At 46.7% G+C, this 16,067-nt stretch overlaps 2 protein-coding genes across 7 annotated transcripts in view; both read left to right on the forward strand.

The window, feature by feature from the left end:
• Window positions 1-1,244: 1,244 nt before the first annotated feature.
• The window catches only part of LOC118513328 (LIM/homeobox protein Lhx3), a 47,018-nt gene continuing 32,195 nt past the window's right edge, over window positions 1,245-16,067 (forward strand). Inside the window, exons 1-2 of one of the 6 annotated variants that reach the window (XM_036058938.1) lie at window positions 1,245-1,328; window positions 3,058-3,626. In XM_036058938.1, the coding sequence (XP_035914831.1) occupies window positions 3,197-3,626 (430 nt within the window). In that variant the 5' untranslated portion in view covers window positions 1,245-1,328; window positions 3,058-3,196. Of the gene's footprint in view, window positions 1,329-1,383; window positions 3,627-16,067 lie in introns of those variants that run through there. The other 5 variants (XM_036058937.1, XM_036058942.1, XM_036058936.1 and 2 more) reach the window with 5 other exon arrangements.
• Window positions 13,736-15,610, forward strand: LOC118513334. The gene is made up of 3 exons (XM_036058953.1): window positions 13,736-14,094; window positions 14,167-15,294; window positions 15,362-15,610. Exons 1-3 carry the CDS (start codon window positions 14,059-14,061, stop codon window positions 15,542-15,544), a joined length of 1,347 nt encoding a protein of 448 aa, XP_035914846.1. The 5' UTR covers window positions 13,736-14,058; the 3' UTR covers window positions 15,545-15,610.

Raw genomic sequence — 16,067 nt, forward strand, 5'->3', positions numbered from 1 at the left:
CATTTGCCGATACTGTCCCCACACAGTGTCCTCACGCCTGCAGCGAAATCATTGGTTGCTAATGGAAACGCCGAAAGCTCCGGTTCGGTCCCTCACACACTCACATTCCTAATGATGGCGTCTGATTATCAATCAGCATCCTTCAGCCGGACCGCGTGTCGGTGTGATAATGCGTTTCAACGCCCTGCACCACCCGCACCACCTGACCCGGACTGTTCAAATTTATCATTTCAACCCGATTCTTCGCTTCGTGCGGCGTGCGACGGTTCGTTGATAGATTTTGGGGCGATGCAGTCCGAAATTCTATTCCGTTACGGGTAGTGAAATGTTAAAACGCCATCGAGCCTCAAGCACAGCAGTACTGCCACCTCCGGGAACTCCGGGAATATGGTGAAAGGATAATGGATGCTTCAGTATTATCAGCGACACTTTCAACATCCAACAACATGCGACACAGACGAAGCAGGCTCATGCGTAACGTGTGGAAAAGCATCCGCACATTAGCATACCGCATACGCTCACAGCGCGCATCTTCCATTCGTGGTGCGTGACGATGGAAATGGCGCACGGGGTTCTGCCGCCATCCACTGACCTCGCGCCCCACCGTACCCATGAGGACCTGAAACACTCCGAGAGACGCAGACAGATAAAGAACAGATAGGCCCTTACAAAGCAGAGTCCTTTTTGCACTGGCACTGTAGTTGTGCGGATGTCATCACACAACGACACAGTGGTGTTGGTAAATCGCCCATGGCAACGGGGGTGGAGCTTTTGTGTCGAGCTACGCTAGTGTAGGTGAGCTGCAAACAAACACCACTACATCCACAGCGACCGTAGTAGGAATAATGACAAAAAAGGGGGGAAAAATCTTTTCCACCTCTCTCGCAACATTTCCTCACCCACCAGGAAATGGATCGAAAAGAACTGAAACTGTGAAATCTCACCGTGAAGCCAACCAACTTCACCCGAAGGTAGAGTCGTGCACTGATAGCGTCAAGCATGTTACTCCCACCAGCAGTTACCCAAGATCCCAAACCCAAACAACCGCACCAACGGGGAAAAACTGTTGGAAAACCCTCCGAAAAATCGGAGCACTCGTTTGCCGAAATGCGCAGCCGTGAAAATTCGACACAACCAGCCCGACGGCGTCCAGAAAGGGGGAAAGCGCTTCGCACGGAACAAGACGTGACGCACACAAAATGACTGCCCGCTAAATGTCGGAGACATTGTTCGTCTTCCTTTGGCCGGGCGCAGAATTAGCAGCCGCAACATCCAGCTCGGTGGTTCAAACCAGCTCGCGTCCGGTACCGTGCCGTGGGATTTGTGAGGTTAGGAATTTTTCTTGATTCGGACACGTGCACTGCACGGTTGTTGTGTACGGGCGCACGTAAGCAGTAGCTCTGGAAGGAGCCGTTAACATCACAACGATCCGGACGCGCGCACCGAGCCGTCTCGCGTCCGATTCTGTTTGCCAATTAGAGAAGCGCCTGCACCCGAACCCGAAACCCCGCGTAATGAAAATGTTTTTTAATTGATAAACTTTTTCCCATTTTACGGACCAAGAGTTTCGCGGTGCCGAAGAATGCCGGCGGGAATCGGGCTACGAATAGCTTACCCCAAGAAGCGCTTTCGCTTTCGACCGTTTGTATGCCGCGTTGTGCTGTTGTGGTTAGGAAACGATCCCCGTCACGGGATTTCTCGTGCTGGAAGTTGGAACGTGTAAAGCGTGGGTTTACGGCCGGCCATTTGCAATTTGTGGCCGGCGAAAGTGCTCTTGTACTAAGTACGCAAATGAAGTGTTAGAATTTGCATACTAATTGCAGCAAGGTAATCGTCGCTCTAGGCTTTCCCCCTTATTTCTGGAGGCGACGCAGTTTACAGTGAGTATCTTCCGAAGAAGCATTGGTAGAACTGCTGCTTAGCAAGAAAAGAAACAAGTTCATTAGAATTTACTAAGGTTAAGGGAAGGTGCGAGGAATCTCACGATGGTACCTATCACAACGAGAACCCCTATTTAGCTCATAATTAGTAGAGACCCCCTTCAGTGCCAACCACAAAACAGTAGCAGCAGCGGCGTAATGACAGCGTGTGTCCTCCACGCGATTAGATTCACCACCACGTCACAGACACAGACTACTTTCCGCGAACGGTAGCCTACTGCGATAGCACACACGGGGACAGTTGGAGCTGCAGTTGAAAAAAAGCCAAACTGTTCAACATACACAAATTAGAACTACGGGGGTACTTCTAAATCGCTCCAATCAGCTCGTCGACGGGGGTCGTCTTCCAGACCGTGGTGGTAGCCGGGGCGTCCCCGTGGAACGAACGGAAGGTCTCTAAAGTGATAAGCAAGCGAGCTTCTTCAGTGAACAGCGTCGTAGCTGTGTGTGCGGTTCAGTAGCACTTTTCGTAGACGGCTATACGGCGCGTCGTCTGGTCTCTCTGTCGCGCTGGGTTTCGGGCCCCAGCGGTACGTTCTACAAGTGCGTTTCGTGGTTCTGACAAACGGTGGCGGTGGCTTTCGGAGGTTTTGTTGGGCAGCGGCCAAACCTATTTCGCACCGCGCGGGCTAGCGATAAAAAAGAGCCCCCCATTATACGTTAGTGCACCGTGCACACTGGAAAGCAAAAGCCTTTTTTCACGCACTTTAACAGGTCCTCATGGAAGAGCTGCTACTTTCACCTGCGCTCCAGCGTAAACGATACAGCACTACCCTTCGATGACCGTTATCGAAACCCGAAGAACCGTCGATGACGTTTAGGAATGTGTGTGTGTGTGTGTTTTCTTTCCCTTTTCTTCAACACCTCTACTGGCTGCAACTTTGCAACGTGCACGCACTGGCTGTGTACACCGACGCAATCTTCGTCCAGTGCAATCTAGTCACCGATGGTTTACCGCAGGGTACAGATGGTCCGAGTGAATTTCGCTCACCGAGGAGCGTTTTGTTGACAGTTTTACGTAGTGTGTTGTGAAAGGACTTTTATTTGCGATTATTCAGTTTTGTGAAATTGGTTCCGCAGAGCTTATGTGAGCTAATTTTGATTTAACTGTGTTTAGTGTGTGAGCTCAAAACAATGTGTAAATTGTTCTAACTTCAATCGATTGTGGTGTGTAGAAGTTAAGAGTTTTCTTGCTAAAATTTCACCACAAAAGTGTTGTGAAATACCTGCTCATCAGTTAATAAACGGAAGCTCCAATGTCCGTGTGTGTGTCCTCCGCTGGCGGGACACTCGGTGTCGATGCGATGTCACTGTCGCAGATGGCATTGCCCTCGTCGATGATGTTGCCATTGGCACATTCATCCTCCTCCATCGGGACACACTCATCGTTGCTGAGTCAATCGATGGCCACTGGACAAACAAGCCTGGGCACGATCGGCCCCCTAGACGGAGGCTCTTCAGTGGGAGGATCATCCAGAGCACTGCATCACAACAGCAGCAACAGCACCAGCAACGGACACCTCAGCCTGAACGGGAGTCTTACCGGGCTGCCGGGCCTGCCCGGTCACAGTGCGCTCGATGGACAAAGCTCCACCATCGGCGCCGGCCTGTCCGGGGATCTGGGGGATCATCATCCAAATCCCGAAATGCTATTGGCACTGATATCACGTAACAAGGCTCTCGAAGGTAAGTTTAGGTGGCTCAGGCCCGATAGCCTGTCATAAACAGCACTGGAATCCGATGCGCTATAGCCGACCGGCCAACTCTATAAGCACCTTACACTAAGCAGGGCCATAAAAATCAATACCCACCATTGGAATCTTCAAATCAAAGCTTACCAAAAGCGTGTGTCCAAAGGGATGGGTGGGAAAGAGTTTTGGGGGCAGTTTGGGCAGCAACGCCCCAAAGATATGGTTTGCTTGATTTAGGTGGGTTCTCCCCTTTTCTGTCCCCCCCAAAAAAAAAAAAAAAAAAAACACGGCTACATTGAGCAACGGTACAGTTCACAGTTCGTGCAGTCGGGGGGAAATCGCATTCTTGCCCTTTGAAAGCGTTCGATTATCTCTAGCTAGCCATCGCCATCGCGAGGTACAGATACGCGAACGGCGATGACGATGCCGGTGATATCGGAGCTCCCAGTGACATATACAAGACAGTTCTGCTTGTCCAAACTTCAATCCTCAGATCTATCGGCATGTGTGCTGTCGAGTGTCTTTTTAACGTAGAATTGCCGACTTCCGACACTGATGGGAAGACGAACGTCCGTATCGATAAGCGGCCTATGGTGGTGCTTTTGACATAGTTTTGGACACGAGCAGCATTACATCCTTAGTTCTGTACTTTTGATAGAGAGTTAAATAAGCGTAAGTAAACCGCTCTTTAAGGAGAATTCCTGTTCTGACCTTCCCAAGTTAACGGGGTGCCCCGATCGTCGCGAATATCGCCCAAATCTTCCAACCCCGACCCGATAATCCCGGGCCCGGGTGTAATGAGCGTCAGCGCTACTCCAATATGTTTGTCTATTTACACTAGATAACATTTGCGCCCGTGGAACATTGTCGCAGAGAAAGAGAGAGAGAGAGAAATAAAAAGATGCGCAATGCAATCCAACGGCACATGCGCTCGTCTTTCTTTGCCCAACCTCCAGCCCAGAAAAGGGCCCACGGATTACACGACCCGGATTCCACTTCAGCACTACGCCAACGCTGGTTGTGGATTTGGTGTATCGAGAGCTGTACAAACAAAACAATAGTATCCACCTTAGGGTCTTAGCCGCCGTTCAAGTACACCCGGCGTACCGACCGGCCAACCTTGAACACTTGTAGCTGCGGTTTGTTGGCAGCTCTAGTAACACGGTCGTTTGCTGTTTCGATTCCACCAGATCATGGGCCGTGTTTGGTGGTAATTTTGGTGTTCTGCTCGCACACTATATCGACCGTTCCCGGAGTTCCGGAACGATGGCGACAACAGCCCGCTGACCGTCGTCGTGTATCCCTATCTAGCTGCTACTACAAGCTTTGGTACGCATCGTTTACCTGAGCAAACCGCATCGTGGCCCGGTGTACTGATCGCTGGGAACAGATATTCCCACTACAGCAAATGTTGTAAGATAAGTAAAAAGTGTCGTTCCTGCTTCATCGATTTTATCACGTTCTACGCACATCAGCAGCGAACAAAGTTGCTGGCAGCTATCTGATCGCGTGTTCCACTTTTACTTTCCCATATCACTAACTACCGAAATTAGACGTTTGACGAATATGGAGTATATATAGCAAACCTCCAACTTACAGCGAAAATTCCCTTGATTGCTGTCTTTCTAGGAAAAATGAGATTTTTATATTATCAAAACGCTGTAATCTTTTATAGTGAATCAAAACAATTTTATGTTTGGGAAATCCTTTTATGGGTTATCTTGATTTTATCGTTAACCTCGCAATAAAACGCAACGTGTTTGAGTCACTTCATCCGGCAAATGATCTTCGGCTCCTAGAATTGATTTTCAGGTCAGGTGAAACTGCACCTGACAGTTCCAAAAAATTTGTTCCAACGGCTAAAGAAATCTATCCATTTTCGCTCGATCTTATCAACGGTAGGTCTGCCAGAGCAGACCGTGTCCAACCACACTGATAACAGTTGCGAGAGAGGTCACATCACTAACATGCTTTTTACTAGCGATTCAAAGAAACGTGCCCACTTTCACGTTTTAGACCGATCGCACGATAAAGACCACCACCGAACACGCAACATTGATCGTATCGTAGTGTATGTAGATCAACACTACTTGCTGGAAGCTTCTTGTGGTGTTCATGAAAACCAAGACTAGAATCATATCAGTATTTCAAAGCGTTTCTAGCATTTAAAATGGTATACGTCATTGATTTTTCACGTCTTTTTGCATGAACGTAAGTAGTATAACGTGGACTAGACTTTGGAGGATAGTTTTGTGATTGCAAATAAACCTATCTAGAAATATGGCTGCTTCATCATAAAACTGACAATATAAATAAAACTTTTAATAACATGAAGCGAATAAGATCAAATATTAAAGATCGCGTTATCAGAGACCGGATGCTGCCTGGAATGGAAGATCGAAGAGTAGATAGTAAGGAGTAGATTTTTTTTCTGGCTCTAAAAAGAATAATGAATCGGAGACTCATATTAATACATTCATACTTGTGCTAATAGTTTGATCATTTTTTTTACTTTAACCTTGAATACTTTGTTAATAATTTCAACGGTGTGATCGCGCTAATAACACAAGAGATAATGTTCGTTGTTGAACGGCTGCATTGTACTTGGTTTTGTTCTTCGACAGCAGAGCAAAACCTAGGCCAATCAAAATTCGCTAGAGCATACCATTTTGGCCAGAAATCATCGTCATTAATCTTCATCCAAAACGGATGTTGCATCGGAAGCCCATCCCGCGTCTGAATGCCATCAGAAACAGCAACTGGCAGACTCAACCTGCCGAAGCGTCTCAATGCTTATTCGGGTAATGAAGGTCATAAAGTTCAGTTTCCGCCTAAATAATGTTTGTTTTGCTTACAAAAAAAGAGAAAGTTAATGTCAATCTTTTGAGCGTCCCGAGGTCTACATTCACTCGGAGGCCATAGGTTATCAGTAACTCGCGTGCCAGTTTTGATGTTCTAGCTCTTACCAAGAAAAAAAAAGGACCGATTTTCAAATCAAACGTCAAAATTCTAGTACGACCTTATCTCCGGAAGTATTCACCAGTGTTGTAGTCTTAAACCGTCTGGCAATAAACGGTTCTTCCTTATGCCAGAATGGACAACTTGTGTACATCCGCAAAGTAACCTTCATTACGCAATGTTTACGCCACTGCAATAACCATTCTGGCGGCGACAACAGCGCGGTTCGCGCGTACCTGTCGACTGCCTGTGTGCGCCGCGAACTGATTTAGCCACCGTAGTTTGACGTCGCTACTACAATGTTCAACTTCTGGAGAACATGGTCTACAGCGCCATCTTGCTTGCCTGTGTGGCGTCTATCAGATAACATGCCAACCGTTTGATGGATGGGATCTACCAACACTAATTGATGTCCCGGAACCGCTCGCACGGGTCGCACGGGACCATCTATCGGGAAAGGTGTCGCGCAATGGCGGCACTGTCGCGGCAGTTTGCCGAACCACACTGATCCGACTTGGCCAAGATGCTATCGATGAGGCAATACACCTGCCGAGAATTAGAATGCCACAATGGTTCAATGGCGATAAGCAACAGGCCACTGTCAAAGCAGCAGAGGCCACCGGTAGGCCGGCCCGAATCGGTGCGTGCGGTGCGGTGGCTCGTGGCGCCCTGGCACGCTTGACAAGCGAACCGTTGTCTAGATTGATCTCCCGCTTGGTTCCGCACCCTCCACAGTCACAGACCGTCCGGCTCACTTTTCGCCGGGCAGCACAGATCGTCGGGCAATCAAATTGATGGATGTATCAAACTATTCCCGCGCCCAACGTCACTTCACGTTGCCTTACCCTGGCACTAGATCACCGGTGACTTGCTTATGATTTTGGTGAAATATTCAATTGGATCCTAATGAAATGGAAACACTCACACGGTTGACGGGTGTCCCCTACCGTGGACATGATCTAAACTGATGCGTTTTAAAGCCCTGTCGTGGTGGGAATGTTTAATCTCGATAATTTGGTGAAAAGTGCTCCATCCGAATTGTGCACTCAGGATGGACGACAAATTGGATGTTAGAGTCGCCTTTTCCTTTCCTTTTGTCCCTATCTTCCGGATGCCTATCGGGAGCACGATTGGTCACCATTGGTCATACAAAATGTTTGCTCGGCAATCATCGGTAGCTAATAAAATGCATTGAAAAGAATTTTCGACAGGCGTAGACTGTTTGGGACCACAGTGGTGCGCCAGCGCCAGCAGGCGAGCTAGGAATTAGGTCGATGAGACACCTAATCAGTAAGAGGGCAATGCGCAATCGGCAGCCAGATTGATGAGACGTCCCGGGCGATATCGGATGAAAGTATTAATTATGTTTTCTGATTTATTGCCCAATTGTTCACTTCAATGGTGGTGTTATCAGTGTTTACGGCCGGGGGCTTTTACTCTATTTACCCCGCAACAGCAATCGTCTTAGATAGTGCGTTCGATTGACAGGTTTTAAATGAAGCGATTGATTGAACTGCCAAGATTTGCTAGCCATTTCAATAAGATTCAATTAGCGTTTCAAAGCATTCCCAGTACGATAACAGTTTAATTTCGAGTGTCCATCCATCAATCACAACGCTGGTGTAGCTATGTATTTTTAGAAATGTCTCAAATATTATTTAAATATACCTTTAAAAAAGATAATACTGGAGCACGTTAAAACTGCAGTGTTTCGTATGCCAGCTAAGACCAAACTAATCCCATCGGTCTTATCGGTGGCTAGCACGAGCAGCACGGCCAAACTGGGCATTTACCAAGGCCCACCAGCTCGTCTCGATTCGCAATCGAAACGTCGTCTACACCGTAGACCACTAATCCTGCCTTCCCAAACAGTTACAAAAATCCAGTCTCCGATAAGCAACCACCGGCTAATCCACTTGATCCTCAAATGTTTCTTTTTTTCACCCTATGCGCCCAACCAAAATAACCAAACAATGTCCTGAGCTACGAAAGCGAAAGGCTTGAGGTGTTTGAGAATGGTGACAAAAAAGCTGTACACCGATCATGGTTCGATTTCGATCAATTGTAAAACGGAAATCAAAAATCACAATCGAGCGAGGCCAGCAGACCAACAACACACTTTACGCACTCAACACGCACTACCACGGTGAAGGTGCGGCCACGTGCGAGACCGTAGCATTACACATTAGCTCTTTCCGGTAACAACCGCCCGTACCAACACACATTACTAACACCACCAACAAGGGAGAAACAGTTTCAAATGTGGGCCACTTTGCCGAACGCAAAAATCAACAGCAGACCGTTTTCCCTGGGTGAGAAAAAAAAGACCGAAGCAGAGAGAGAGAGGGCGAATGTCCAGGAAATCGTCTACACGTGGCAAGTCGGGACGAGTTGCGGACGTGCGTAACGGTCATGCCCGGCGGGGGCATTCATCACCGGAAAGCCACAACCCTCTAATTGAATGTGTGAAAATGGTTGTTTAAATAGTTTTCCCTTCAAGGCAGTGTTGAAGTTGGTTGGAATGCCATTTTTTTTGGTCGCACATTGATACGTTTTCCATCGTCGCCGTCGCTTTGCTGTCGAAAAAATCGGCTCCATTATGGGGTTTTTGTTTTGTTCGGGACTTTGTGCTGAATAATTTAAAGCACAGAAAAAAAGGGGAAAACGAAAATTCTTAGCTTTTCCTCAGGACTTTTTGGTTGTTTGGGAAAAAACACTTTTTCACATTCAACCAAGTATAGGCAAAGGACTTCCAATAGGCACCACCGTTTTCACACGAGCTCCTTTCTCTGCTTTAGAACCTGATAGTTTAGAAGCACAGTTTTTCCATTCTTCATCCACGCTAAAAGCACACTCAAACGCGTTTGCTCTGCTGTTAGCGAAACGCATTAGAAAAAAGGGTGTGATTTGTGTTTTGTCATCGCCAAAACTTGTTCCATTCTTGTAGCCCGAGGCGCTACACAGCAAATGAACCTGAGACATGGGCTGCGAGGATTATAAAACAGAAACGCAACAATCACCCTTGGCTGCTACCAGTTGTTACCCTCGCGTGGCGGTAGACCACGGGACTAACCTCAAAAAAAGGACAAAGTTACGCGCGAACATGATCCGTAGGCGCGTGCGGTGACGTGTGGCTTACCAGCGTACCAGCGCAAAAGGCGGATGTTTTGAAACATAATATTTATCGAGTCTCGAGGGCCATTGTTCATTTATACGCCATTTTCACGGGCACGTGTTTGTTGCGCTGCGGGGCAATTGCTAGCAATCGGCCGGCCGATAAAAAGGCAAATCCGAAACCAATCGTTTCCCGGTGGTTTTTGGGGAAATGGGATGCCAGCCAGCAATTACTACGCGCAAAGTGTGGGAAAAGTTTGTTTTACTTTGCTGGCTGCAATTGCAATTGAATCGGTTTTTGATGATGAACACTCGGTGTGATGCACGACCGAGTCGATTGTGTATCCGGAGGGACGCATTTCGATTGTTGCAGTTCCTACAGTGTTTCATTTCAATATCAGTCTAACCTGCTAGAATCAATCGTCCATTTGACCTGTGCCTTACTTTGTAACTTAAGACATCACCCAAAAGCCGGGCAGTACACACACGCGCGCGTAGAGGTGTGTCCGTAAATTTAAGGCATCCCAAACCTGAAGACGTTCCAGGCGATCGCATTACACTCTTCCCGCAGTGCTAAAACAACGTCCGTAAAGGGGCCAAAACGGACTCCCCCGTCAACCGAACGTCACCGTGTGCCATATGGTTCCGGAAGGAGACGATGCCGTCACGCCGTCCATTGACTTCCAGCAGGCTCATCAGTCCTATCCACCTTTTCCCTTTGCCCCTTTATTTTTTCCCGTTTCGATGCGTTTTATAGCGAGCAGACTATTTTTTTATAGGTTTTCCCGAACGCGATGCACGCCATACAGGGGTTGACTCATTAATCGTCCTTCCGTCGGGCACGGTTCGGAAGTAACCGGACCATACGTTACGGCAAAGGTAAAGAAGATGACTCCTGGGACGGGCTGACGATTGGGCGTAATGAATACAAATCGTGTGGCATAGTGCACAGTGTGGTGCAAGAAATATGCAAACAATAGCAAAAAAGTAGCAGATAAAATAAAGTCACAGGAAGCCAGAAATGGCACGCCGAGACCTCTCGAGGTTGTAGTGCTAAGGAAGAAGAAGAAGAAGAGTAAAAAGTTATTAAAATTTAAAATCAAAAGTTGTCGACAATATAAAGATAATTACGATTTGGAAATTGCTGATGTTGAATAACCAAATTTTTAATTTAAATTGTTTGTTTACAGCTTGAACTTTCTGTTTTGGATCCGATTTTTATTCTTAAATAGTGTCTTCGACGTTACAAGTTCATGTAATCGTTGTACAATTACGAAAACGAGTTTTCAAACCAAGACTTCAGCAATTGTAGAAAAATATAGACTTAGTTCGAGTTATTGAAAATAACCTACTATAATAAATAATTTTGGTTTTATTCATGTAGAACAACCTGGCCATATTGCTTACCCCAATTTAATAAATCGAGCTATTTCAGATGATTTTTAAACGTATTTATTAAAATAATTTGAAAAAATGTTTTAGTCTTTAATTGAAGAAAAATCTCGAAAATCGGATAATTATTTAATTTTATTTATGTTTTACCCTTTTAAATTAACTTTATTGATTTTCAATCATTCAATTATTTACTCTTTTTTTTTCAAACAAATTAAAAGCACGTATTGGAGTTTTTTGTAAAGCATATTTTCGTTTATTTTAATGAAATTATCAGCTCTTTTATAAAATGCCAACTCAACTTTCGTGACTCAAAGACACAACTCACAGATAACTATAAAATCAAGTCCAATAATCGCGTCTACCAATATCGTTGCCCACACTGTACCGACCGACAAATGCCACAGGATACAGCGTTCTACCTTCTGCTACGTTTGCCGGTGTTAATGAGCATTGAGGATGTAGTGTGCATGCTGACTCCGCTTAAGGGTCATCCCGGAAAAATTATCCATTGCCACGGAAAACGGGGAGTGCTGCTGCTGCTGCTGCTGCTACCACCACTTAGCGCTAGGGTGTGTACGAGCCCGAGCACATATTTGTCATGCAGCGTAGCGTTCTGCACCGCCGGTCGTATTTCATCCCGTCCCAGGTTCACTTTTTGCACCTTGATCGCGTGCCTAAATGGTGCTGAAGAATGGATTTTTTCGACAGACAGACAAACTGGGGGGTGCGGGGTTTGTTACCATCAGCATTTTGCTTTTGTTTTGTGGATGAGTGTTTTGTCGTTGCATCATAAGTGCGCTGAAGGGGGTCTGTTACGGTGTCGATAGCATCGTGACCAACTGTCACGCATAAATCAGGAGCGCTCGGAAGATTTATAATACGATGACCGTATGGTTGTGCTGAAAGTGTTTAGCACGGAATTAGCAGCAAGTTTCGTCCGAGTTATCATTCAATTTACAAATAAATAATACGAAATGATTGAAAGGACTTGCGTGCGGTCATTCTTGCACACTTCCCGACTAATTCATATCAATCAAATCGATTTCATAACCGAATCTCCAACCTCCCACTGCAATGGTACCGTTTTATTTGCACTGGAAATACAAAGCAACGCACATATTTACCAGAACTGAGCAGACGCGCCTGTCCCGAGGGAAGATGTCAACGCCATGTTGAATTTATCCGTCGCACTCGTGTCAGACGGCTCGAGCAAGATAGTGTAGCTTCGTTTCCGTTTCCGGTTCCCCAACCGAAACGGAGGGGGGTGGGGGGGGTAAAACGTCCCACGTCCGCATGCGCAGCCATTTTCTGTGCACGCTAAAACATTCCAGGGATGAGATGACATAAAAGGCTCTGGCAGGGCTCCGGGTTCTCTGACGCGTCCCATTTTGTTGCACACGCTGACATCCTTTTGCACCTTACGGGCACGTTACTGTGGTTCCCGGGAACGAACCCAATCCATTCCAACTGCTCGCCTCCCTCCCCGTTCGGCGCTCATCTGTCGTGGTTGGTTAGGTTGGGCTGTGCATCAAATGGTTTGACTCGTCGGGACAATAAAGTCCATCCCGATGTGTAAACTAGTACGCTTTACCACCATTTCGCGTCCCGTTGGGTTTTATGGAGGTTAGCGCTATTTTGTTCCGACAAATGGAATGAATTATTAAAACTAAGCCAAAGTGTCATGCCGGGCGGATGATAGATATGTTCGAAACCGCGGATAAAACCACCGCACGGGTCGCGTTTTCTATGCTGGAGATGCGTTTTATGGAACTCGGAGCAACACTTGGCGTTTGATCTATTGTCCCTGCCCTACTAGTCGTTCGGAACGGATCCTTCACCTGTGTTTTGCCAATTGTTCAACTGTGTACTGTGGTTTACCGATGGTGTCCGTCTGTTTCGTTGTTCTCTAATACACCACCATCACCACTAGCACCGCTGCTATGAGCACTTGGGCAAACGTTTGGCATCACTACTTGCTTTGATGTCAGGTTGTACTGCTATGTCTGCTCCCTTGTCCAGACTACCTGGGACAACACAAAATAAAAAACTCGAGCTCGAATACTTCCCCCCGTGCAAGAGCACGAGCCCACCGAAAAGAAACCTCAGTCCACGAGTGCTCTCCGTTGTTTGCTGTTGGTTCGTTAGGAGTGGCAAGAGCGCAAATATTTACCCATTTCATAAATCTTATTTGCATTTAATTTTTTATATGAAGCACTCCGTAACGGACGCAACCAGAATGGGGGAAGTGAGTTGTTTTGGCAAAAGCGAAGAACACGTGCTACAGCTACATGGACATGGTGGATTGGTTGCCGAGATGGTAAGCTGCCGATCGTTGGAATAAATCTCAGAATGTACTGGATGGCTTCCTAATAACTGAAACGCAGTAATTCATAATGCTCGACGCGTCTACGAACTTTCAACTGACATACTGTCACACCGAAACTGATCACCCACCCGTCACACACTTTATCAATGCCCATTGCCCATTCGCTTGCTAACGAAAATCTACCCCGGTTGGCACAATGCAGTGTTCCTTTATCGGGCGCTTATCGTCTGGTGTAGCGTGGACGTTACTGCAATGGTATTAAACCCAGCACAGCATTGATGGGAGGCTTGGCTACGGCTGCGGTGGCTCACCATTCCCTATCACTCGTAGATGACGGTGCATTAACGGGTCGATACATATTTCCCCGGAGATCAACACCGTTGTGCTGGTGCTTCTGCTGCCGGTGGGTGCTTGTGTTCCTAAAGTATGCTCCAGATTAAACAGGTGCACCCGGGTGCACCTATGCTGTGGCGGCGAAGAAGTGTTGTGTAATCGTGCACACTACACTCGGAGGAATGCTGCAACGCAATCGAGCTGCACTACGCTATAAAAGCGTCAAACTCTGGCGAGCGCTTGAAGGGCTTTCGTATTCCTGTACCAAGAGCAGTGTAGTGAGTTCTTTTCAAAGTGAAGCATGTTGCCCAAAGCAGTTCTTGTGCTTATGCTAGTGGTTAGTGAAATGGTCAGGGCGCTCGTTTCAACATGATCTTTACACTGTTCGTTAAACTCTTTTCGGTTTCAGTGCATCAGTGGATGTCTCGCGAGACCCGTACCCGACTCCTTGGACTATCTCCCAACACTGGAGTACCTTCGAGCAGTGCTTCGTTTTAGCACATACTCCCTTGCAGACGTGGAAGTGGACACAACCCTTCCACTTGATTTCGATGTTGCTCGAGCCCTAAGCAATGTCCGCCAATCGCTTTCCAATGCTCAAGAAGCAGCGGAGAAGGTCGTCGAATTTCTTCAAGCGAAGGACACCTTCAGTGACATGCAATCACTAGGCGAAACTCTTCAACAGTTGCATCAAAGCTTGTGGGGTCTGGATTTCCACTATCCCGACTACTTCCAGAAGGAGAACGCCTTCCAAGAGAAGGAAATCCTCAATCACACCGAGAGTGTGCATTTGGCGCGGGTAGATTTCAGCAAAGAAACACTCCAGTTCAATGATCTGCGTGAGATCAATAGCTTTCTGTCAGAGGCCACCGGTCAAGCGATGTCTGTGACAGTGACAGTACTTCTGCTTTCCACTGTGGAGAAGGTACAATACTATCTCAAGGTGATACTACTGCCAACCAGCATGGAAGCAGAGGAGCTAAAAAATCTTCAAGACATCAACCAACTCGTACGATCGTATCATCAGCTTTATGGTGGCGCTCTAAACAGTGCATCGAATCGCTATCTCCGGGAAGTCGCCGAGGGGGCACAACAGCTTCAATCGATGATTCGCTCATTGGACTACCCGGGGGAAGATCTTAAGAAAGCAGTCACCGAGTTTTCTAACCAAGTGGACAACTTCTTCCAGACCGCGCTCGCTGAACTACAGACGATAGAGCAAAACGTTGACGATCGGTTTGCGGAAGTCTTACAGAACATATTTTACACATCGTACGGGCTGGTATCCTCGGGCATGGGAATGTTGCGGCCCTATGTACAGCACATTCAGTGCGTGCGAGAACTTGTACCACGTGCCCAAACGGTGGCCGGAGTAAGCTTGATGTCTGTCTCGCTGTGCTCGAACGAAGCAACGATCCCGCTGTACAATGCAACGATGGTGTATCACGAGAAAATAAGTCAACTTCAGCATCAAATCTTTGAACAACTCGAAAATCTGGAAGCTTGTACTAAGCTGGATACTGGAAGATGTTCTTCGGTAATGCTCTCGACCTTTATAACTTAGTAAGATTCTTTAACTAAATACTTTCTTGCTATTTTCTTAGGTCTATGATGAGACACTGGGTGTCGTAAACGCACACACGGATGTGGTGAAAACCTATAAGGTCAATTTCGAACCATACCGGGTACAACTGTTCGGATGTCTTACCTCAAGATACGAAATCGAGATGGCAAAAGTGTTGGATATGTCTTACAAATTTGACAAGTGTGTCAAGACAACCAAGTAGAGTTGATCCTGTTCAGCTTTCTCAATGCATCAGACAAAAAAAATACTAGCTTAATAAATGACTATAATGACCGATCTGTCAAACGAGGTCGTTCCTGTGGGACATTGCTTTACTTCTCTCTATTAAATTGTTTTTGAAACCCCAAAAAGCAAGAGGGTAAGGTTTTTTGGAGAATAAAAAACGATTACAATGCCAATAAAGCTATAACCACCGCGTTAGGGCATGGGCAACTTTCCTCCTTTTGGATCAATTAAAATTTATACGAACAAATTGTTTTGTGCCTCACCCTGCACGCCAATGAGTAGCGCCCGTAAATCAGGGATGTTTTCCTGCTGCTGAGTGCCTTTCCTGTGCCACGCCGAGGGTAAAATCGTTGCTACTACGCGGCTATTCCGATCGGTTGAGCAGGGTGTTGGTGGAATCCATTTAACCGTACCGAACACCATCTGTGGTTATTTATTTCGATAATGATATCCTAATGCATTCACCGCGTATGGCCGCCGAGGCCGTCCACGAGTGCGCG

Source organism: Anopheles stephensi, chromosome 3 (assembly GCF_013141755.1).
Source record: "Anopheles stephensi strain Indian chromosome 3, UCI_ANSTEP_V1.0, whole genome shotgun sequence".
NCBI lineage: Eukaryota > Metazoa > Arthropoda > Insecta > Diptera > Culicidae > Anopheles > Anopheles stephensi.

Excerpts from the sequence above, each read along its gene's own strand:
- LOC118513334 (XM_036058953.1), top strand. The coding sequence starts at position 14,059 with ATGTTGCCCAAAGCAGTTCTTGTGCTTATGCTAGTG. Across the intron at positions 14,095-14,166 it reads TTCTTGTGCTTATGCTAGTG|TGCATCAGTGGATGTCTCGC; the intron begins GTTAGTGAAATG and ends TTTCGGTTTCAG. Across the intron at positions 15,295-15,361 it reads ATACTGGAAGATGTTCTTCG|GTCTATGATGAGACACTGGG; the intron begins GTAATGCTCTCG and ends CTATTTTCTTAG.